General features: G+C 34.7%; 1 protein-coding gene across 1 annotated transcript in view; it reads right to left on the minus strand.

Annotated features, from left to right (window-relative positions):
* LOC136810006 (neuronal cell adhesion molecule-like) overlaps positions 1-22,632 on the minus strand; it is a 32,590-nt gene extending 9,958 nt beyond the window's left edge. The window contains exons 1-10 of the mRNA XM_067066577.1: positions 22,409-22,632; positions 13,110-13,406; positions 12,509-12,811; positions 11,922-12,203; positions 11,238-11,528; positions 10,505-10,756; positions 9,917-10,198; positions 9,188-9,493; positions 7,883-8,155; positions 777-1,067 (exon numbers count right to left, since the gene is read on the minus strand). Coding sequence (XP_066922678.1) covers positions 777-1,067; positions 7,883-8,155; positions 9,188-9,493; positions 9,917-10,198; positions 10,505-10,756; positions 11,238-11,528; positions 11,922-12,203; positions 12,509-12,811; positions 13,110-13,406; positions 22,409-22,475 — 2,644 coding nt within the window. The 5' untranslated portion in view covers positions 22,476-22,632. The remainder of the gene's footprint in view (positions 1-776; positions 1,068-7,882; positions 8,156-9,187; positions 9,494-9,916; positions 10,199-10,504; positions 10,757-11,237; positions 11,529-11,921; positions 12,204-12,508; positions 12,812-13,109; positions 13,407-22,408) is intronic.
* Between the last annotated feature and the right edge of the window lie 630 nt (positions 22,633-23,262).

The raw sequence follows: 23,262 nt of genomic DNA on the forward strand, positions 1-23,262 counted from the left end.
AGGCAAAGAGATAGTAAAGGACATTTTGTAAAATCGCTCGACTGTTTTGTTAGAAGCACTTGTTATACATTTTTGGACAGCTAAGGGGTAGGGGAATCGAAATTACTATGTTTCCAATTTTTTTTCGGACACTTTGGTGTGATTTTCGGACAAATATGACGGTCTCAGGCAAAAATCATAGGGTTAAAAATTAATGAAAATTTTAGCTCGAGAAAACGGAGACCTGTTACCCCTAGCTTTCCAAAAATGTATAACAAGTGCTTCTAACAAAACAGTCAAGCGATTCCAAAAAATCGAACAAAATTCCCCCTACTAAGATGTTCTTTTGTTTATTTTCGGATAGAAATACGACCTCATTGGCATATTGGAAAAGTATTATAACAGTATCATCAAAGTTTTCTTCGTTCCTATGGCAAAAGATTCCACCTTACTTAGAATCTCTACCAGATTCAACTTTTTTTAAACATTCTTTTTATCAATAAATATTTTACACAAAAGTAGTTCTTCATATTTCAATTTCCTTTTGGAACTATAGAAAATTTGTAAAATCAATCATTAAATTATCAGCATCCTAACATGTCCTAACTATGTATGATCAAGTCCTTTTTTTCCTTCAGAAGTAATTTTTTTCAGGCTTTACAAAGGCTAAAAATACTTTTTGACAATATGATTCCAGCAAATAGGTTCGTGCAAAGTTCTAATGGGCAAAAGAATGATATTGTAGACATCAGTTTGAAGACAAAAAAATATGTAGTAATGCAAAAGAAAAAATATACCTGAAGGAAATGTCACAACTTCTTTTGCTACACTGTATTCACTACTTCCAATCACATTCACAGCTTGAACCATTACGTCATATTTCATATACGGTATAAGGTTATCTATCGAGTACGATGTAGTCTCAACTTTATAGTTCCACCAGCCAGTAGACGCATGAGTTTGATTTGTAATTTGCAGAATGAAGTGTGTGATATTCGAATGACCATCAAAAGGTTCGTTCCATGAAATATACAGGGAGCGTGATGAAATAGCCGTTAGATTGAAAAGGATAGGACGGTCTGGAGTCACTGAAATTAATATGTATAGAAATCACCATCATCAAAGGTTTTGTTTTTACATAAGTGTTAAGGCCGAGGTAAACGATTCCAACATTCCATTTTCTCTCTGTTGGACAGAATGTTGGAATCGTTTACTCGAATGCAATAATCGGAAAGGAAGAAAAATTTTTTTTTTTTTTTTTTTTTTTTTTTTTTTTAAACAAATGTATAAAGCATTAGTCTTTATTTCAGATATACTTACAATAGGGGCAATAAATTAGAGTAAATTTGGTTTGATAAATAAATAAAATAATAATTGAAAACAATAACCGCTAGTGGCACTAGACTGTAGAAAAAATTATGTTGGAAGAAGAAAAAAAGTGTTGGATGGCAGTTTGATCGCCATCAAACATTTTGTCCAACATTTACTTCTTCTTTTCGTGTTGGATCATGTTGGATTCGTTTACTCAGCTCACATCCAACATTTGAAGGGGAATGACGTCATTAGAATAAGAATCGAATGTTTTTTTGTCAAAAATTCAAAAAATCTCGTAACAAATTTAAAAAGATGGTAGAGAAGCTACTAGCTCGAATGTTTTTTTTTCGGAAAATAAACCAAGTGGGAGGAGCACTGAAATTAAGCGATCTATCGTAGAGGTGTGACCCTTTAAAGGTACGTTTTTCAGGCTTCCCAAAATGCACTGTAAGTGTGTAAAAAAATGAGAACATAGTTTTTGATGCAAAATTTTAGAAAATTTGACCATTTTTTGCCTTGAAATAGATAAATAAATTTCAGGAAATTGCACCATAAGATATTTCGCCATAATTTTCTCTGCATTGCATGGTTTCATCCATGATTTTGAGTCCCCCCTTAAAACACAAATCACCCCTTATCAATTTATCCCCCCTTAAAGCTTAAAGATGGTTTTGAGGTGCCCCTTAAGTTTTACTCCCCCCTTAAATTTGCAAGACTCTTATGTATACATGCCCTTAATTTTTGGGGTGTAGAGACAAGCGAGAAATTATTCCATAAACACATTGCGGGGATTGCATTCAAAAATAGAACCCCAAAAAGTGAGGTTTTCAATAACAACCACTTTTTAGCCCACAGCGTTGACATTCTTGTGGCTGCTGTGTAGTACAAAATTCCATAAAATAAGAAAATTGATGAGCTTTCCAAAAATGTGGCCCTCTTTGAAGTTGAGTGATTCAGTCTTGAAATATAAGATGGCAAAGTAAGGGCAGGTTTTGTGGCTTTATGTCACTGTGGCTCACTCAACGGGTTGGCTTATATGTGCTGTCCTGCTTTAAAACTTCAATATTTTTTAACCGTTTTTCTTGAATTATTGGTAGTTTTAAAGGTCTGATAAAGATACTTATGGGTTTAATTTGTGACTGCAGGGTTTTCAATGGGCTTAAAATGTGGCTTCAATTAAAGCATATATGAAAAAAAATTTCAACTTTGAGCCGCAATTCTAGCCCAATGACCTAATAATTTTGGTTCCATTTTTTATATTTTGTGGATAAACCCTTTTGCTACGAGTTTCATCTGAAAAAAAATGATTTTTACTCATTGAACAAATTTGTGGCTGCTGTTTTATCAACATAGTGTTTTTCTTGATTTGTGCCGCAATTTTGGCCCATTTTACAAAAACTTCTTTTCAACCTACTTCAACCTACTTTAGAACCAATATTGTGAAGTTTCGTTTGAAAAGAGTTATTTTCAAAAGAGATATTCAAATTTCTTTTTTTTTTTGCTGTTTTTGAAAACCTCACACAATTTTTGAATGCCATCCGGGGGAAAACCCTAGTTCTGGGTTCCGCTTTTTATTTTTTTGTTTATTGGTTGGTGGTGCATCAGTATCAGCTCCGAATCACGGGACATTCCATTACTGAAATGTGATTGGAGCCTTAGATGTAGTGTAGGATGATGACACACCAAGGAAACAAAAATATTTTCGAATGTAGCATTCGAATCGAAATAAGATTCCATAGCTGAAATGTGATTGGAGCCTTAGATGCTTTACAAGATCGGGACACAGCAGGAACAAAATTATTTTATTGAATGAGGTAAAAACGAAAAAAGTGACGAAGAAATATCAGCCGTTGGAACAGAAAGGAACAAGATTACTCCCCCCTCAAGTAGCAAGGGCTTCTATTTGACCCTTGAGACCAAGTCCCCCCTTATTTCTCAGTTTTTAACAGTTTTGCCCTTTGTGTTTTTCTCTAAATTTTAAATCACCCCTTATTTTAAGGGGGGGGCTGAAACCATGCATTGTAAGGGTCCAATTGTTAGACTATAATTTTTGTCCGCATGAACAGCAGTAGTGGTTACACTGTGGTATAAAAATCCTCGCCATTTCTAGTTTGAAAAGAATGAATTAAAAAAAGAATGAATGAACACCCATGTTGGATGAAAATGATGTTGGACATTGCGACGAAACGATTTTAAGGAGATCCAACACCTTTCCAAAATTCATCCAACATTTCAATTTCTATGTTGGAATGAAATATGTAATATATAATGAATGATATTGATATGAAACGGTAAAGGCCGAGGTAAACGATTCCAACATTTCATATGTTATTGTTATATTATGCTGATATAAGCAAAACTAGTGTATATGTATAAGAATTGCGAAGCGATCCAAGCAAGTCACTCGATTCGCAAATTGCAAGCAAAATATTTATAGGGTCACGCACTAGAAATTGCGATTTAAAAAAACATTCGTAATCAATTCGTAAATATATACCCCGCGAAACCCCGACAACTGTTCAGGTCCAGGAAACCGAGCCCCTTCAGATATTTACTCAAACAGGCACTAAGTAAAGTGGGGGGCGTACGGTATTTCGGTATTGCGGAAATCGACCCTTTTTTCTTCGGAATTTCAGAAATCGGGCAAAATTCCTTCGGTTTTTCGGAATGATGAAATTGTTTCGGTATCAGAAATCCATGAATTTTTGCTTCGGAATTTCGGTATTATAAAGTTTTTATCCCTCTTTTTCGGAATTCATACATGAAAAATCAAATTTGATGACAAATTAATTAGTCGAAACGAGGAAAAATACCCCAAAAAAATCGGTATCGGAATTGCAAGTTTTTTTACGGAATTTCGGAAATTTTAGCAAAATTGTTCGGTATTTTGGTAATAGCGAACCCCGTACGCCCCCTACAAACTTATGACGTTTACTTCTACGGATTTGAGGAAAATAAACACTTTCAAATGAAAGTAACTTATAGGTTAAAAATATTCCTTTAAAGGAATTATACGGTTTTACATACACCCGACTCGTCTGAAACTGATATCAGCAAAATTTTAATAAAAGAGACACACTTTATAAGAATGTCCATGATGAAAATGGCCAAAAAATTAAAAATATGCTAAGAATATCACCATCATAAAATTTTGCTACTCAAGCTAAGAATGTCATTTTTAGACCATTTTAAATTATAAATTGTCAATTAGGATCATAACCTAAGAATGCTGTAAGAATATTTTAGGATGATTTTCCCAAAAAAGTTAGGAATATTCATGATAAAATGGACTTATACCAAATTAAAATTGATAAGTAAGTAAATGATATCTATCTTATTTAAAAACAAAACCTTTAAATGTACAAAACTTATTTAAAATCAAAACAACTTTCCACAACGAAGTCTTTTTCATTGATCTGTCACTTCCACATTTAATATCATTTTTGTTTCGATTAACAACTTATACATAATGGTCCTTAGGCTATATATTGGACGGAGGATCGAGACCAAAATACCATTAGATGCTAGAAATTTCCAACATGTCTCGGCCAGGGCCGTTTTCAAGGTATATCCCTAGGTATATATTCTCTACTGTTTTTAACATTTCATTTATCTTTTTCAAAAGCTGTTTTTATTGTAATTTTATATTATGAATTTGTTTTAAATTTTTTTATTGAATTTCTGTCTTGTTGATAGATTTTTAACTGTGATGATGACCTTTTGTAGTGAGGTATCGAATATATAGTTTTTGAATAAGAACATGAAGCTTTTGGTTATTCTTTTTACCATTAAATTATTGGGCCAAGGAAATATTTCTTCCAATGTATAAAAATAAATATAATACGGCGAAAGTTCAATTTTCCTCTAATTATAGTGCGGGGCATAAAAATTACTGTTTAAATTCTGCTTAAAGGTCTTTTTCTTCGCAATATTAAATCAAAATAATAAGATCTTACAAATAATTTTTTTTTATTTGTAGGGCTGCATAGCTAGCTCTAATTAGTGGATAGACGATGCTATCGTCCGTTAGAGGGTCAGGGCGTCAGGGCGGTTTACAAGAAAAAAGTGGCGGTAGAGTTTGGAAACACCTCCACCACTGCTTACTCCACCCCGGGATAACCACCGTTAGGATCGTCTACTTAGAGGATGGAAATGACTTTCATCATCCTTTGTTCTTAAATAAAAATAGAACATAGCTACCGTAATTTCTCTAATTTAATACGACCAAAAAAATAATTATTTTGGAGGTGTCGCACTAATAATAGGAGGATATAAATTGCTCTGAATCTGGAATCTTTTTATCGTACTAATAATTAGAGGAAAAACTTTGTAAAGGCGCGCTAAATTGGAGGAAAAATAAAAAAGACAATTTTTTTTATTTTCTGTTTTTTGTTTCTTTCTTTTTTAAGCTTTTTTCTAACCCATATTTTCTTCTCTTTTCAAACTCTTCCAACTTTTCACGTGTCATCTGCCTCATTTGGGCGAAAAGATCAGCGTTCTCAGTCTTAAAAATAAAGCTTGCGGGAATTTCCATTCCTCCTTTAGGCAGGTCATGAGAGTATCTCCTTTCTCCTGTAATTTTCACCGACAATCCTCCTCCATTCTTGATGAAAAAATATGTTAATTTTGACAAAAATTTGGGAACGTGTCCAACCGTTTGACCATCACTACAGATAGCAATCGCGTATTGATCTTCGACTAATGCACCAGGTCTAACTTCTGGCTTCACAGTCAAAATGGAGCCGATATCAGCAGTCCACCCAGTCCAGCTGTAGATATGGTATCCTCTAATACAACAAGCAGCTGTAAATTCCTTTTCCAATACTATTGGAATTTTTAAATCTTGAACAAGAAGAGATTTAAAAAGATTGTCACACATTTTTGTTGTTGTGTATACGCAAAGCTGTTTCTTGTCGAAACGACCTGAGAAAAAAAGAAGTCGCTGCAGTGGAACTTTGTTTGTTAAAAAAACTCACAGCACAATCGAATGTTTTTGACATTCGAATGTTTTCTTCGGCCATCACTTTTCACTCGCGAGATCTATCTTTCTGAACTTACACGTGTGGTTTATTTTGTTCTTGTTCTTCGAAAGAAAATGTCTACCCAAACGAATATAATCGGTTTTTTAAAACAAGCATCGAATACCAAAAGGAAACGAACAATGCATGGGTAATGCTAAAACTATCTTAGATTTAGAGGACGATGCCACTGAAAAAGACGATGACGATGACGACCCTTTTGAATTGTAAATAATATTTTTGAAAATTTGAAAAATTTGAAAGAACAAAACTAATCCTGAAAAAATCAGTTCGTACTATAATTAGAGGAAAATTTGAACTTTACCGTATTAAATTAGAGGAAAATCAAAAGTAGGTAAATGGGTGCTCGCACTAATAATTAGCGGATTTAAATTAGTTCAAAATGACGAAAATAATTTCCTCGCATTAATTAGAGGACGTATTAAATTAGAGAAATTACTACCTTGTTTCCTTTATTATTTTTTCCCCGACTTAGTCTGGATAAACAAAGTAAATGTGATATCTGGTTAATCGCCCCGACCTAGCGACCACCCCGCAACCCGCAGGGGAAAGGCCAATTTGGACTGCCTACAATGGTCCCATTTTGATTGTTGACTTATAGGAGCTACTAAAGGGGACTACAGATTCCGGTCGGGCGTATCGAAAGACAAGCTAGACACTACGGGAATCGAATCCGGCTCTGCACACTAGACGGTTATACGATATGAATTAGGGCAGATTCATTATCGACTGTCACAGCGTATGCATCAAATGTTATTCTGCATTCAAATGTTTTACACTCGCACTATTAGAGAGTGATGTGATATCACGTTTGAATGATAGTGAAGATGCTGTTCTTTGTGATCCAATCAGGAATCAAACCAGTGCCGTTCGAGAACTTACCCTCCTAAGAAATTTTGCGACTGCAGTCGAGGACGACCCGAAGGCTCCCTTTTCGTATAGCTGTCTACCCGAAGTAGGGGAGGGCGCCACTCCTTTCTCTGGATATTTCAACTTACCCTTGATCCGACTCTATAGTTGCTGAGCATCAAGCAGAGAGGAATCAAGTACCATTTTGGGAATCTTTGGTATGACCCTGCTGGGGATCGAACCCACAACCTTGCGCACCGTAGCTGGATGCTCTACCTTTATGCTACGTTCGAGAACTTATTACCCTCTAAGTAGCATATGTGCCGCCACACTCAGAGCACAGAGGAGAAAGGTCAAATGCCGAGGTGAAACGTCACACCAAGCTCTCTGTAAACTACCGCCTAGATAAGACAATCTAAGCTACTCATTCGATAAGTTGGCGGTGACTGGAGATCGAACCCACAACTCTTATAGATAAGGCGAATGCTACCCATAAGCCTCAAAGGAAAAAATTAAAAACTCCCTTTAATTTTAGATGCAGTTAGAGAGTCGACGGTTTAAAGTAATTCAGTCGCTACTATCATTAGTGCGGCATCTACAAAATAATTATTTAAATGACCGCACTAAAGTAGAACAATGACCAGATCTGGTTCTGAAAATATTGGCGGAAGGACGTTGGCCAAAAGTGAAAGAATACTAACCTTTGACAAGAACAGATAAATTCTTATCAGCAACTCCAAATTTGTTTTCTGCCTTACAAGTATAAACACCTGCATTAGTTGAATCTAACAGCGTAACATTCCAACGGAGAGCAGATTCGTATGGTGTTGAAGGCTGTCTCGTCAGTACAACGTTACCGTCGTGGAAAAGTTTGATGATAGGTGAGGGGGAACCGTGCACAAGGCAAATGACAGATAGACTTGTGTTCTGCTTGAAAGCACTGGTGGCTGTGAATTCTTTGATGATGGGCAGAACTATAAAATGAAAATGAGGAAGGAATTTACAGTTGGCGCCCTCTAATTCGACGTTCTACTATTCGATACGCTACTTTATTCGATAGTATTGAAAGTCACCGTCTACAAGAAACTCTCATGAACACATAAACAACGCTCTGGTTCGAATTTATTGACACTAATAAAGTTATTAGCTGTAAATTGTAAAGCAAGTAACATGGGAATAGAATCACGTGAACTTTTTCGAGTAATCACATGTTTTGATAGCCTACGGTGTCGAGGAAAAAGCCATGGTCGTCTGGTACAGGCAAATGTTTTGATTGCATCAATATAATTTTGCAGTGGAATCTCTAATTAGCGGAAACCATCGGGGAAAGGGGTTAGTGTCCTCTAATTAGAAGTGTCCGCCTATTAGAAACTTTTGATCTCGGAGCTCCAACTTTGAAATTAGGTCATCCCAGGGTGTCGAAAATACAAAATTGGGGTCTAAATTACTTGTCTGCAGACACTAGGCCAAAGAAGAACTGGAAACAGAGCTCGAGTTAGTGACTGGCAAGAGGTTAAATCGAGGTGGTGGGTGCGGACTTGAAGTACCAGTGATTTATGATTTCTTTGGCCCACCTAAATTCGTTGAATGGGTCAAGGGAAAACTGGAAATTTGTAGAAATGATTTGAATAATAAGACTAACAAGGGCTTGAAATAAAAATATCTAAAATTTTTTTTTCGATTTTGGACATCTGTGACCCGTTTGATATTCAATGTCCGCTAATTGGAGAGCTAAAATAGGGGTTTTGGCCATTTCGTGTGATAAAATTTGTCCGCTAATCAGAGGGTCCGCTAATTGTGCGTCCGCCTTTTAGAAACTTTTTTATGAGGATTTGACTAGGAAACGGCCAGGGAAAATGAAATTGTCCGCTAATCAGAGGTGTCCGCCTTTTAGAGTGTCCGTTAATTAGAGGTTTTACTGCATTCGCAAAAAGAAAAAAAAAGAATTGTGAAAGGAATAGTTTTAACACCGGATATTACAAAATTACAAAATGAAAAGTCCATACCTGAGACACTAACTTGTATCTGTTGGACAACACGACCATACAGATTTTCAACAACACATTCAAACATCCCATGATGCAATTCATAAGTCACGTGACTCAATTGAAGTTGACTTTCACTAAAATAAGTTCGATTCTTTGTATATGAAATGGTTTTTGTGATGATGGAGTGAGGTATTGATGAACGGTTATTGAAGGTCCATTGGATGTGTGGTTTCGGATCACCTTGGACTTGGCAGAATAGAGTGGCGTTACCAAAATGTGGAATTTCAACCGAACTGGCGGATGAGTTCAACAAAACAGGTCGTTCTTAAAAATAAAAAATGTATTTGCTGGTCAGTCGTCATCACCATTGAATTTAAAGCCCAGACAGGGCTAGAAACGATCCTGAGGTGAGAAATAATGCAAATATATTTCTCCAAAGACACCAAATACAACATATTTTTGCAAATTCAGAATTCAATTTTTATTGAACGCAAATCTTAAGGGAACGATTAAACACTCGTTTCTAGTCCCCTCCGGGCTTTAAAAATAAAAAATTAAATATATTTAGAAAGAAAAATATATTTAGATATTGTATGAAACTCGTAATAAGACAATTCAAAACATATTACGAAGGAAGGGATTTTCAAATCGAACGCCTATTAAATAATACTCAATAGAATCTTTCAAGTAAAGCGACATCAAAAAATGAAATCACACCCATAATCCTTAGAGAAAATGAAATATTACCGTAGACTTTCAGGAATGCTGATGACGAAATATTTCCTACTTCATTCGTACCATAACATTCGAACCAACCTTCATACACTTTATCCACGTGATCCAAGGTCAAACTCTCATTTCTTATAGCAAATGAAATTTTGTTTTTGAATTCCTGGAGAGGTTGGCCACGAAACATCCAATGAATTAAAGGTTTCGGTTGACCTTTAATGGAGCATGTGAATTCGGTTTGACTCGTTTGCTTATAAACGGCAGTTTGATTCTTTAATGGAATGCCAATGTAGGGTGGAACTGTAAAAAAAGTTTGAAACGAAATTGAAGTTTATGTCTCATTGTAGTCACAGGCCAGGAAATTCAGGTATTCATCCAAGGAAGGAGGTGTACAATAAATTTGCAAAGCCCTATCATTTTTTAAGTCTACAGACTGCTCTAAAGTGTATCAGACCAAATACGAAATAGAGCCATAATGTAAGTCAACTAAAATGCTGAAGATCTCCCTCACTTTCCAGGAATTGTCCATTCAGAAGATCACGAGAAACTTTTTCCTAAAGATTTGACCATGATACACTGCTGTATCATCATATAAAAAAGATTTACCCAAGACTGAAAGTGAGATATTGACTTTAGCTTCACCAGCGTCACTTTCTGCTCTGCACAAATATATTCCTTTATCTTCTACTGTTGCAGATAACACAACAAAACTGTTCGATTTTTCTAACACAGTTCCATTCTCATATTTCCGTGAAATTGTGATTGATGGCGTTGGAATACCACTGGCTTGGCAAGTGATCATGATCGCGTCTCCCACTTTTACTTTGATTCTAGTACTGGTTGATATGGTGGGCGGGACTAAAGAGGACAAAAATACAATGAAATTACACAATTTTTAATGTCATGATTGGTATATTTCAGTATGAGACTTTTAACCAAAACAAGCCTCGCTGTCAAAGGGCGATAAAAAAACTCAAGTCAAACACTGAAAAATTAGCCTTATTTTCATATCTGAAGATAAATAAGTGAAAATACATCAAGACTATTTTTTTCGAGAAGTGGTAGAAAAAGAGCCAGAAAATTAGAGCCACAGGTAGAATTATAGTTAGAAGAGAGTTTGGTAATTCCAGAGTATTTTCAGCAACTTGCATGAAATGACTAATGACCCCTTAATGACTAAAGCTCTTTCCTAGTGCACATTTGGAAAATCTGAAACTAAGGAATGAAGCTATGAGTGAAACTAGAGAAAAGTCTCAAAGAAGGTTAGCTTTAAAATCTACATTAAAAATGTCCTTAAAAGTTACTAAAAAGACGGTCAAACCAAAATTTAAAGACTGACCATAAACGGTGACATTAGAATTTGTTGAAGATCTCGTTTCTTTGGTGAATGAATTAGTTGCCATGCAAAAATAGCTACCCTCATCTGAACGAGTCACATTCTGAATCAGTAAGCTACCATTGGCTAATAACTGATGTCTTTCTGATATCCCCAAGTCGTTGTGATTGAATGACCATTCGATTTGTGGGTTCAAGGGATGACTTTTTGGCGGAATGCAGTTTAGAATGAGGTCACGATGTAAGAGTGTGATTTTGAAGGATTCTGGGTTCAACTTGAAATCATAATCAATAACTGTAATAAAATTAAATGAATAGCAGATGTAAACGAAATCAACAGTTTCGATAGACTTTGAAGTACATTCTTAAGGTTCAGTGTTGCAACCACTTTCACCTTTGGTGAATCTTGACTAGAAATTTTTATCTTCGAAGACTTACAATCAGGTGGAAATTCTAGCTAAAGACCTCAATTGGATGGATCTTTATTCTACAGACGAAAAAGTTACAACACTATGACGGCTTGACTGTACTTTTCACTCGATCTTAAGCTTGCTCAAGCTCTTCTGATGAATCAAATTGAATTAAAATATGACTAAATCTACGTGGCTAGGACCTTCGACATCGAAATACATTAACTTTATAAATGGAATTATATTTAATAGTATAAGTGTGAAAAAATAATACTCACAAGCCACAGTAAGTTGCACAGGAACTGACGTTATTGATGCATAAAAATTGCTTCCAACACATTTATAAAGTCCCTCCATTGTCTCAATAGCATCTCGAACTATCAAACTACCATTTGATAATATCTGATAATGGTTATTGTTTTGAAGTCGTGTGTTCCCTTTGAACCATTGAATGGAAGGCATTGGCTCACCAAGGATGACACAATCGAACATTCCAGACAGGAATCGAACAACAGTCAAAGGTGTTGGTTGATGCAAGAAGTAAGGCGATGATTTTTCAGCTATAGGAAAATTTGGAACTATGTTACATTTTGGATAGCAAAAAATTGTTTTTGTGGTAGTTGCATGTTGGATGATCAATTTTGCGAAGGTAATAAATTGTTCCATCAATAAAGTAAAGTATTATCAAATCTTTCTTAATTCAGGAATGAATTTTAATGAATCTTAATGAGTGAAGTGAAAATGTTCCAAGCTATTCCAAATCTTGTCTACAGTAAATCTATTTAAAAAACTTGCCTTGCAAATTGTTGTTTTGATCAGTTCTATAGTTAAAAAAAACAAAAAAATAACTCAAAGAATATCTAACCTTTTAAAGTAACATTAATTAAATGACTTTCCCTCGTGATACCAAGAAGTTCATTCTCAGCTTTGCATTGATAGGTTCCTACATTGTTCAAACCAAAATTTGACAATTCCAAAGTAATTGTTAGACTTTTGCCATCACCAAGCAATTGACTTTGATTATTGTAACCAGTTAATGCTTTTCTATCTTTGTACCAGGATATCTTGGGTAATGGTATACTTGCTGGTGTTATACATTGTATGTGTCCTGTTGAACTAATTTTGATTTTCAAATCGCTTGATGCGTATTGAAATCTTTGGCCAATATCTGTGGAAAAGAATCATGGTAAAATCAGGTTTATTACTACTATGCCCCCTGCTTATGGCTACTACTTATAACTTAGGGATGTTGACATTAGACCAATCTACGGTAGCTTATTAACTATTTTTTTAGAAAAATTTAACTAAATTAAATAAAAAAAGGTACAAAATGTTTGAACTAGGCCTAGGCACGAAGTATAAGAAATTTGTCAAGATGGCAAGACATTTAAAATTTGCTCTCAATCTAAAAATTTACAAGTTAAAAGGCTGTATCTAAGATAAACATAAACCAAAAAAATGCTTACAAGCAGCTTGAATTCTTGCTAAGCGGCTTTCTATTTGCTTTTGTTTAATATTTTCACGGTAAAGAATAGCAACACATTGATATGTACCAACATCTCTTTGTAGAAATTGCTCAAAAACGATAGACCCATTTTGGTCTTTCATAAAATGTTTATTGGTATAATCGGTTATCGTTGTTTGGTTATGCTTCCAAAGAATAATAACTGTTCCACTTGTTGAATTGCTTGTAGCATTGCATGGAATGGACACATTTCTTGTTCCCAAAATAATGATTCTGTCCTGTGGCTGGATGGTAAAACCTAATTGGAAATATATAGACATTATTTAAAACAAGCCATGCAAAATCATATAAAAGGGGTTCGTATAAAAGCGGTTTTCGCGAATTTTGGACATTTTCGCGAAATTTAGTCCACGCAGAAATTTTGAAGGCCATTGATTTGCGAAAATTAGACCACAAGAAATTATTTGGAATTTTACAATCGCGAAAAAAAAAATTCGCGAAATGAAAGAAAGAAATCATTTCAATTTTAAACTCTAGTAACCTCCTAAAAGTACTTTCTTTGAAGTTTTTTGAAAGCTTTTGAGTGACTTTGTCTGTCTTTGTTTGATTAAAAACACACATCTCTTTTCTAGTTACAATTTGTATAGTCGCGAAATTAAATAAAGAAGGCCATTTTCGCAAAATTTAATCCACGCGAAATCTTTAAATTCTCACCTCGCAAAAATTAGTACACGCGAAAATTTATCCACTTAAGGTACACCAATTAATTGAATATCAACATCCAATGGCTTTCAAAAAGAAAGGTTTTTATTACTATTAGCCGACTATTTCAACACAAAAGAACGCTGATGTTCGATTTGAGCAACATTTTTGATAGAGCACAATCAAGGTAAAAATAATATTTGAGAAAAAAGGGAAATTCCCCAGGAAGTTTTGAAACCACAACCGATTTGTAAGTGCTCTAAAGTAGGTTTGAAGGATAGAGTTTTAACGCTAGACTTAGGACCTTCAAAAACAGTCCAATAAGGCTCAGAATATAGCCTAGAAGTCTGCCAACCCATCCCAAATTGAAAACTTTGATTAAATTAAAGAGAAAGGAAGCCCAAAATCAACTTTCTCGCCGGAACTTTAAATCTTGATCCGGGATTCTCAATTATTTTGACCATGATTGCAGTTCATTCAATTCTATATGTTAAACAAAGCAGGGAAACTGAGCTTTCTTAAGGGGATGTATATAGTATGTAAAATATCTTTTTAATCTAAACCTTCATTATAGGAGTTAAAAAGATTTTTTTGATACAAATTGCTTATAAGATCCTTTTATTTGATTAAATGGCCAGAAATTTTTATTTTGATCATTTAATTTGATCCTTGATTTAGCTGGATTTAGGTTAAAAACTGTTTCTCTTGGTTTGTAGGAAAACAAATTTTAAAATGTTTGAAAATGAGGAAACTCTCTCTGATCAGAACAGGTCAACCTCAAAAACAGTTTTAAATTTTATGACGATAAAATCTCCGCCAGATAAATACTGGAAATCCGCTATGACTTTTAAGAAATAAAAGCAATAGCTCAAACCCACATCGACCTCATTTCGCTTTCTCGCTATAAAAAACAAGATGTCTAACAAATGTAAGTAATAATGTTTATGATTTTTAATCTAGATTTATCGTATGAATCATGCTATTTGAAGCAGTGAGCTTAATGACTTTTCTTTCTATCGTTACTCGATAGGGGATTAAATGCTTATTAATGTTCCATATTTCGGTGGATACTAGATAGAGCAACATAACTCCAAGCAATATTTGTTTGTTTCAAAAATTGGTTTAGTTAGCACTAATTGTGGTCGTAAATCACCCTTCACCTAGTTTGTAGATGGGGTTAGGAGAACATTAGCATGAAGAGTCTTAGATTATCACAAGACAGGCTTTACAAGAAACTTTCTGTCCATTACGGGACAGAGAGGGGCTGATACACCTTGCTGTCATTTATGTGACAGAGAGAGGGCTGATACAATAGTATTTCCATTTAGTGGAATTCATTATATAGTATATCATCATAAAGAACTTTGCTGTCATTACGTGACAGAGAGATTCTATATAGTATATCATCATAAAGAACTTTGCTGTCATTACGTGACAGAGAGATTCTATATAGTATATCATCATAAAGAACTTTGCTGTCATTACGTGACAGAGAGATTCTATATAGTATATCATCATAAAGAACTTTGTTTTCATGACGTGACAGAGAGATTCTATATTGTATATATATTCATAAAGAACTTTGCTGCCATTACGTGACAGAGAGATTCTATATAGCATATCATCATAAAGAACTTTGCTGTCATTATGTGACAGAGATTCTATATAGTATATCATCATAAAGAACTTTGCTGCCATTACGTGACAGAGAGATTCTATATAGTATATAATCATAAAGAACTTTGCTGTCGTTATGTGACAGAGATTCTATATTGTATATATATTCATAAAGAACTTTGCTGCCATTACGTGACAGAGAGATTCTATATAGTATACAATCATAAAGAACTTTGCTGTCATTACATGACAGAGAGATTCTATATAGCATATCATCATAAAGAACTTTGCTGTCATTATGTGACAGAGATTCTATATAGTATATCATCATAAAGAACTTTGCTGCCATTACGTGACAGAGAGATTCTATATAGTATATAATCGTAAAGAACTTTGCTGTCATCACAAGACAAAGAAAGAGAGGGCTGATACAATAGCATTTCAGACTAGTGGTTTTCATTTTACTACTTATAAAAACCTTGTTGCCATTACGTGACAGGGAGAGGAATATTGAGAAGTACTTTTGATCAGTTCATAGTTTAAACTCTTCATCATTATAGATTAACTTGCTGTCGTTAAGTGACAGAGAGAGCTGATACGATTCTGTTTTCTGAGAGTTGAATTTCTTTTACCATTATGAAGGACCTTTGTTGTCATATTGAGTGAGAGAGGAACAAATCAAGAATATCCAGTACTGTATCAGTTTTAATTTATACTATCATGATAAAGACCCTGATGTCAATATGACAGAGAGGGATGGCTGTTGCAGTACAATATTTCAAATTAGTTGAATGTCTTGTACCATTTGTATCATTATTAGGAGCCTCACTGTCATTACATGATGAGGATGATACAGTAAAATGTCAAACTAGTTGAATTTCTTTTACCTTGCTGTCAATATGTGACAGAGAGGAACAATACAATAAAAAATTTCTATATTAGTTGAATTAAGTTGAAGATCTTGCAGTAATTACCTGACAGAGATTTTACATAAAAATTCCCAATCTTGAATTTCTTTTTATATAAATTAAAATTAATTTTCTTCCATATCAAATTGTTGGGGTGTAAAAATCAAGATGGGGTGTAAAAATTTACTGATACAATCCTTTTCTGTTATAAAATATAAAGGGACCGGATTCAATACATATGATATGGTTTAAATACCATCCTTAAGTGTTAATCTGGCACTGTAGATATCTGTTTATTGCAGTTTCTGTCCAAATCCTTAAAATTTGGGTTACCTATGGCCCGGTAGATTGGTTAAAAATTACCTCTTCCTTTCTTGATAAGAATTGAGTCGAGAAATACTATTTGCAATACTCAGTACTTGTTCAAGGATTTCTTTCTCCTTCGGTTGACGTTATTTGACATTTATTGCTTCTGTCGATGTCAAATAACTCTTTCTCATTGCATGGGGGTGATATGAACATTCATTTAAATTACCCTTCAATTGTCTGCCATTGCAGATGATTTGAACTTAATACACAAAAAAGATTCTTTCCCTTCCATATTTTTTGGCAAGGTTACCAACATTAACTTTTGATTTTAATGTTGTTTTTCACATATTTTTTCTAGGCATTCTAAGACCCAGTGAATACTGCTTCTGATTATACCAGTGTTCGATAACGATCTTCCAACTAACAGAATGTTGCAAGTTTCACATATGAATTTATTTTTGCACCTTCAATAGACTGAGGATTACTAAATTATTTATTATATCTCAAGATGCGGCTTGAAGCTTTATTTTTCACACATACATGTCCATGGGATAGGTGGATTGTTTACTATCAACATCAATACCATGAGATGAGAATCACTGAGTTTTATTCAGTCATGTGATTAGATGTACTGTACATAAAGCTTCTTTGATTATTTGTAGGTGAAGAGGATACCTTGTACCAACCATTACAGCTGAAAGAAATATCCATATTAACTTTGACGGGAACAAAGGAAGAACAAAGCAGATGCACTAGACAAGATACTATTAGCTCTAAACCCAGATAATTGAGTGGGTCGAACACTTAGCTACCACCAATCACTGAGTAGTATAATCACTGAGTAGTGTTGTAATGTTCACGAGAATAACTTGCTCCAGAACTGTTGCTACATTCCTGTTTAGTAGATGGATAGTTAAAGGATTTCAGGTTAAAACCTTAAAGTCATATCCCGTACCTCCTGTATGGTTGAATACAAATTTGTTCATATGATTCAATTTTATGTCTCTCACTGATGGATAGGAGAGTTCATATATGGACCCTGAAAGTAGATTTTCTCCAAAATGAGTTTTACATGACTTTTATGAACATTTTCAGTCTGTTGATAATGCATTGCAACCAACGTAACTGTCATTTATTTGGTACACTTTGAGTTGCGACTCATTAACATGACAAAACTCTATGTATGCAGCATTGAGGCTTCAACCAATAATATTGGATGGCTATTCTTGTTTCCATAACGTGGATTTATCTTTAGTGATTCATTAAAGTTTTTGAATGTTTCATATTCAAAATATGTATTTTTTCTGAAGAAACATTTTTTTTCCAGAAATAATATATGCATTTCATTTCTTTCTTACTTTGAGATTTCTTATCTTATAATGGGAGTCCTGTCCTGTCCCTCGATTGTTGCTATATAGATTGATAAAGGACAGTCCTTGATAGTTAACTCTAGTTAGAGGGTCTCTGGGTTGGAAAAAGTTTCATTTCTAGCTCCTGATCCAACACCTGTAAAAATTTGGCTGGAATCCAGGTATTACCTAAGGCCTATAATTTAGACGTCATCTAACATTCCATTGGGCTGTTCTCGTCGCCGATCTGAAGTACTTCGTAAGTTCTGTGTTTAAGATGATTATTGTTACAAGACAGGCCCTAGTAGTATGTATACATACAGGTATAGTACTTAGCGATGCATACCACTGATTTCACATTTATTCGTGTACTAGATACTCTAATCGAGTTACCGGTAGTAAATTTTGCCGTTGTAGCTTCCCACTAATATAGACTCGAAAAATTCCGATGATACTTGCGTCTTCAATGACAGGACATGTTGTTTGACAGCAACAGCCTGTAGAATCTTCCCTGACTTTCCAAAGTCCAGGCAGATGGATTCATAGTAAACAATTTCCTATTCTCCTGTAGTCTTGTCTTGGTTCCCTGTTCCCTGGACTTCTTTTGACCTTTAAAGGCTACAAGTTTGCTTTTCTTTGCAAATATTAAGTCGAATTGAAGTGCCCGAAGGGAGTCACTTGAACAATTAGTACGGGAGTTTCGGCAACAAGGTCATTATTATTGTAAATAAGTATTTGAGGTCTCAGATAGGAGGAGTTATCGGATCAACTTAAAAAGTGTCGCGCGTGTATTAATCTTCAATTTTGTGTGGAACAAGATGGTTATTCTACTTTGGGCTTTGAAGAGAGGTCGATGTGGGTTTGAGCTATGGCTTTTATTTCTTAAAAGTCATAGCGGATTTCCAGTATTTATCTGGCGGAGATTTTATCGTCATAAAATTGAGGATTGTGCAAGGGCCCGAAGGGCCTGTAGTGCAATCCAGATTTTATAAGATAAAATTGAAGCCAAAGATAAATACTGCCCACCAAGCCCTCCCTAACACTATAATCACAGATTGTTTTGTGCTCGAAAGCTCTATTTCTGTATTATCATTTTGTTATGGGGTCGATGATGTGATAGGATCGAAGCCGTAGGCCTAACTTCTAATTCATTTTCATAAATTTCATTTATTTGAGCGATTTCATTTATTTCTTGCGAGTCATAGCGGATTTCCAGTATTTATCTTTGGCTTCGATTTTATCTTATAAAATCTGGATTGCACTACAGGCCCTTCGGGCCCTTGCACAATCCTCAATTTCAAGGTAGAAGTTTTTTAGTTGGCAAACAATATCATCCTTCGTGATGGGTCTCTATTTAATCTTCTATATGGCTGGAATGTTTCTAGCTGTTTTCTAAAATCTTCTCATACCTGTGAAATAGTCGTTTAGGAGAACGGAAAGTTTTGAGAATTTTATGTTCAATTTTCATTGTAATCAGTTGAAATCAGCTTGAAAACAGCCATTTTTTACCACAATTGGTGATTTTGAAATGGTTTCTCCGCCGAAAATGTGATTTAAAAAAGTTTTGTAATGAATTTAATTTGGCGAGTTAGAAATCTCACCCATTTTTGTGAGTTTTAATTTCGCGAAAATGACAAAAAAATTTTAAATCGCAAAATTTAATCTCGAGAAAGAATAATCCAATTAAAGTAGAATTTCTTTTTAAAGAAATAATTTCCTAATCAGGAAACTTTTACTGACTGCATACCACCAAATGCAAGCAACTTTGGCACCCTAACTAATGCATAAATGGTTTGTCTTAACGAGAACATAAGACACGACACTAAAACTAAATGATGATTACAGACCTTAAACCTCCAACGCAACCCTAACCCTAGCTGATAGTATATAACCAAACTCTTGTCTAAGTCGGCAGCACAGGTTGAAAGATTTGACTTACCGTGAGATCAGGTAACGTGCATCAGTGGAGGCAAAAATGCATAGCCCTCAAATGAATGACCCCTGGCTGGTCATTAAAATACAAATTAAATTAAAACAAAAATGGTAGAGAAAAGCGAAAAGCTGCGAGCAGGACCCTGCCAACGCACCGGACTTAATGAACACCAGACACGCGAAAGTTTGGTGTAAAATGAGAATTTTTACACCACCGGACAATTTCTACACCGGACTTAAGGAAGTCGGATGTCCGGTGTTGAAGAAAGATATTTTTTCCCACCGGACAATCAAAACACCGGACATGACCAGTCCGGTGGTGCGCCGGGTGTTTCTTAAAAAATTTTTGTTTCATAAATGTCCGGCGTCCAAAAATTCCCTGTATGCAACACCGGACTGACACCGGAGGTTTACACATTGAAAAATGGCTTTTTAATTTGTTACTGATTTATCTCTCATTCTTTTCAAGACAAAAGACTTTGGTTTTCAATTGTAAATAGATGATATTTTGTAACTGCCCAGGTTAGATTTCTAAATAATAAGCGAGGCTTAAGATATTAGCTCCCAAAGTCAGGCAAGAAAAATGATAAAAATGTAACAACTGGAAATTTTCCCAAAATGATAAGTACATAATATCTCTGGAAGTAATGCATATTTTACTATGAAACTTTCACAGATGATAAAAATGTAACTCAGGAGTGTTTCTAGCTTTTCAAAACTGCTGAAAATGGTTTTATGATAAAACTGTAACAGTTTGAAATTTAAATTTTGTACATTTTTATCACTAATTTCAAGGAAATGGTTTGGGTCTACTTGATTGCAATAAGTTTAAATTGCAAGTCAAATCATTGCTAAAACTGAAACATTGGTTTATTTTCCAATAATCAAATAAATTCCTGATAAATAAGTAACAGTTACTTTTTGATCCCATATCTTTTCAGGAAGGGTGTTACATTACTTGCCTAAAGCTACTGCCACATTACCAATGCTTCAAAATTATCTTTGTTTTTACAGAATTGTAAATAATCCATTAGAACCTTAATAATTGATAATTTAGTAACAAAGTTACAATTTTATCATTTTCCTTGTTTGAGGAGTATATTTTTGAAATTTTTTGATGCAGTCCTTTTTGTTACATCATTATCGTCATTTTCACCAATTTTCAGCAAGATTACTGCAATACTTACCAAGTTATTGATAAAAATGTAAAAAAGCCATTTTTCAATGTGTAAACTTTCGCCCTATGTTTTATGAACATGTCCAATACACCGGACAGTCCGGTGCATCGGCAGGGTCCTCTGCGAGCAGAGCTGTGTACCGTGAGAGTGGGTAACTTGCATCAGTGAAGGCTAACATGCATAGCCCTCAAATGAAAGACCTGGCTGGTCATTAAAATACAAAGTTAAATCAAAACAAAAAAGGTAGAGTAGAGCTGTGAGCAGAGCTGAATATAGTTTATTTTAATGACCAGCCAGGTCTTTCATTTGAGAGCTATGCATGTTAGCCTCCACTGATGTATGTTAGCCTCCACTGATGCATGTTAGCCTCCACTGATGCATGTTAGCCTCCGCTCCACTGATGCATGTTACCCAATCTCACAGTAGTTCATTTGTTTTGAAATTTTGCTGCTTTGATTGGTCAGTCATTTGATGGCTATGCAAATTTCCCTCTTCTACCAGGGGGGGGGTCGGTAGTAAAATCTCAGACATAATGACGTTCACTACGGTGGTGGTGTGACGAAAAATCGAAAAAAATTTTTACTACCCAGGGTAGTTAAATACTAAAATGGGTGGTATCTATGTGTTAAATGTTGAAAAAATTTTACTACCTGGGTAGTTAAAACTGGTAAAATTAGCAAATTTTAGCTATTTTTGTAATTCTTTTAATTTTTTGGATGACTTTTCTGAAAAAAATCTGAAAATTTTTATAACTTGAAAATATTTTCTGTTGGAAAGTTGTTGGCTGCAAACAAAAAATTTTCGAGATTTTTGTCAATATAAAAAAGACTTTAATTCTAAGGGCAAAACATTAATTTTTGCACAAAGTGAAAAATGTGTCACAGAAATAATCATTTTTTAGCTTTTTTTGTAAAATCAGTGCGAAAAGCAACCAAAATTAGGTGGTCTTTATGACAAATTGTCCCAAAAACTTTTACTACCAGGTTAGTAAAATACCTCTTCCAAGAGTCTGGGTGGTGGTATGTAAAAATTCATAAAAATCCTTTTACTACTCATATATGTCTGAGATTTTACTACCGACCCCCCCTGCTTCTACTATGCAAGTTACCCGACTTCACGGTACATCCTGTTATATCCAATACCTAACTAGAAACAGATCAACACTTTCCAGGTCACCAAATTTCCTTAGAACAAATTTCTATTTCCAGTTGGAGCATGCTGTTTTCAGAATTTTATTGTTGATGGTGCTGGTGGTGGCGTGGGGGGATACTTTTGGTATAAAAATAAATGCAAAAAAAGTCATACCCAGTATTCCTTGTTGGGCCAGTGTCTCTTCAGTAAGAAAGGAAATAAATAACACAATTAGTAGCATGATTTATTTGTGCCTTTAATAGTTGCAATTCGAGTCATTTCGGCAGGTTCCGTTTGCTTGAATCATTTGCAGTTCTGTGACTGCAAATTTGAGTTTGTTTTCGGATGCGATTTCTCATTGCAGCTTCATCTACCATTATGAATTTGTAAAAAAAGATAAAATGTGGAATGCTGACAGCATTAACCTTTTCCTCCACTTGAACTAAATTTTGCCGTTCTACAAAATAAATTTACATGATATTCTAAAAATTTTTAAACAGAAAGATGGCGGCGGATGTTGGGTCAATGCGACAGTGATTGCTCTTTTTAAATTTAATCCATGTGATTTCTGTCACTTAAACTAATAGATGTTAACAAACTATGAACACCTAAGGTAAAACTATTACTTCTATAAAACTAAACATTTCTATACTCACGTCACTCTCTTTACGATTTAAAATGGAAATATAGTTTTAAATCTACTCTGAACTTCATTTGTTAGATGGAGATCTGTGGAGATGGGAATTTGAATGCATAGTATAGATCGTATGGAGCTTTTCTTGATCACATTATTAGGTTAAATTAATCAAAAAGTCTATTTCAACTCTAGTGCAGCATTCAGTTAGTGGAAGTACTTTGAGTTATGAAGCGTCTTTACATTATACGTCACATAGAACAAAAGAAAACAGCAAAAGAACAGAGGAATTACCCATAAAGTCACCATTTTGCAACCATGGGGATTGCGATTTTACAGAAATGGGAATCCTTATATCGAATAAAGCATTTTCTGAAAATTTCATTCTTCCCCA

This window comes from Clytia hemisphaerica, unplaced genomic scaffold (assembly GCF_902728285.1).
Source record: "Clytia hemisphaerica strain Z4C2 unplaced genomic scaffold, Clytia hemisphaerica genome assembly, whole genome shotgun sequence".
Taxonomy (NCBI): Eukaryota; Metazoa; Cnidaria; class Hydrozoa; order Leptothecata; family Clytiidae; genus Clytia; species Clytia hemisphaerica.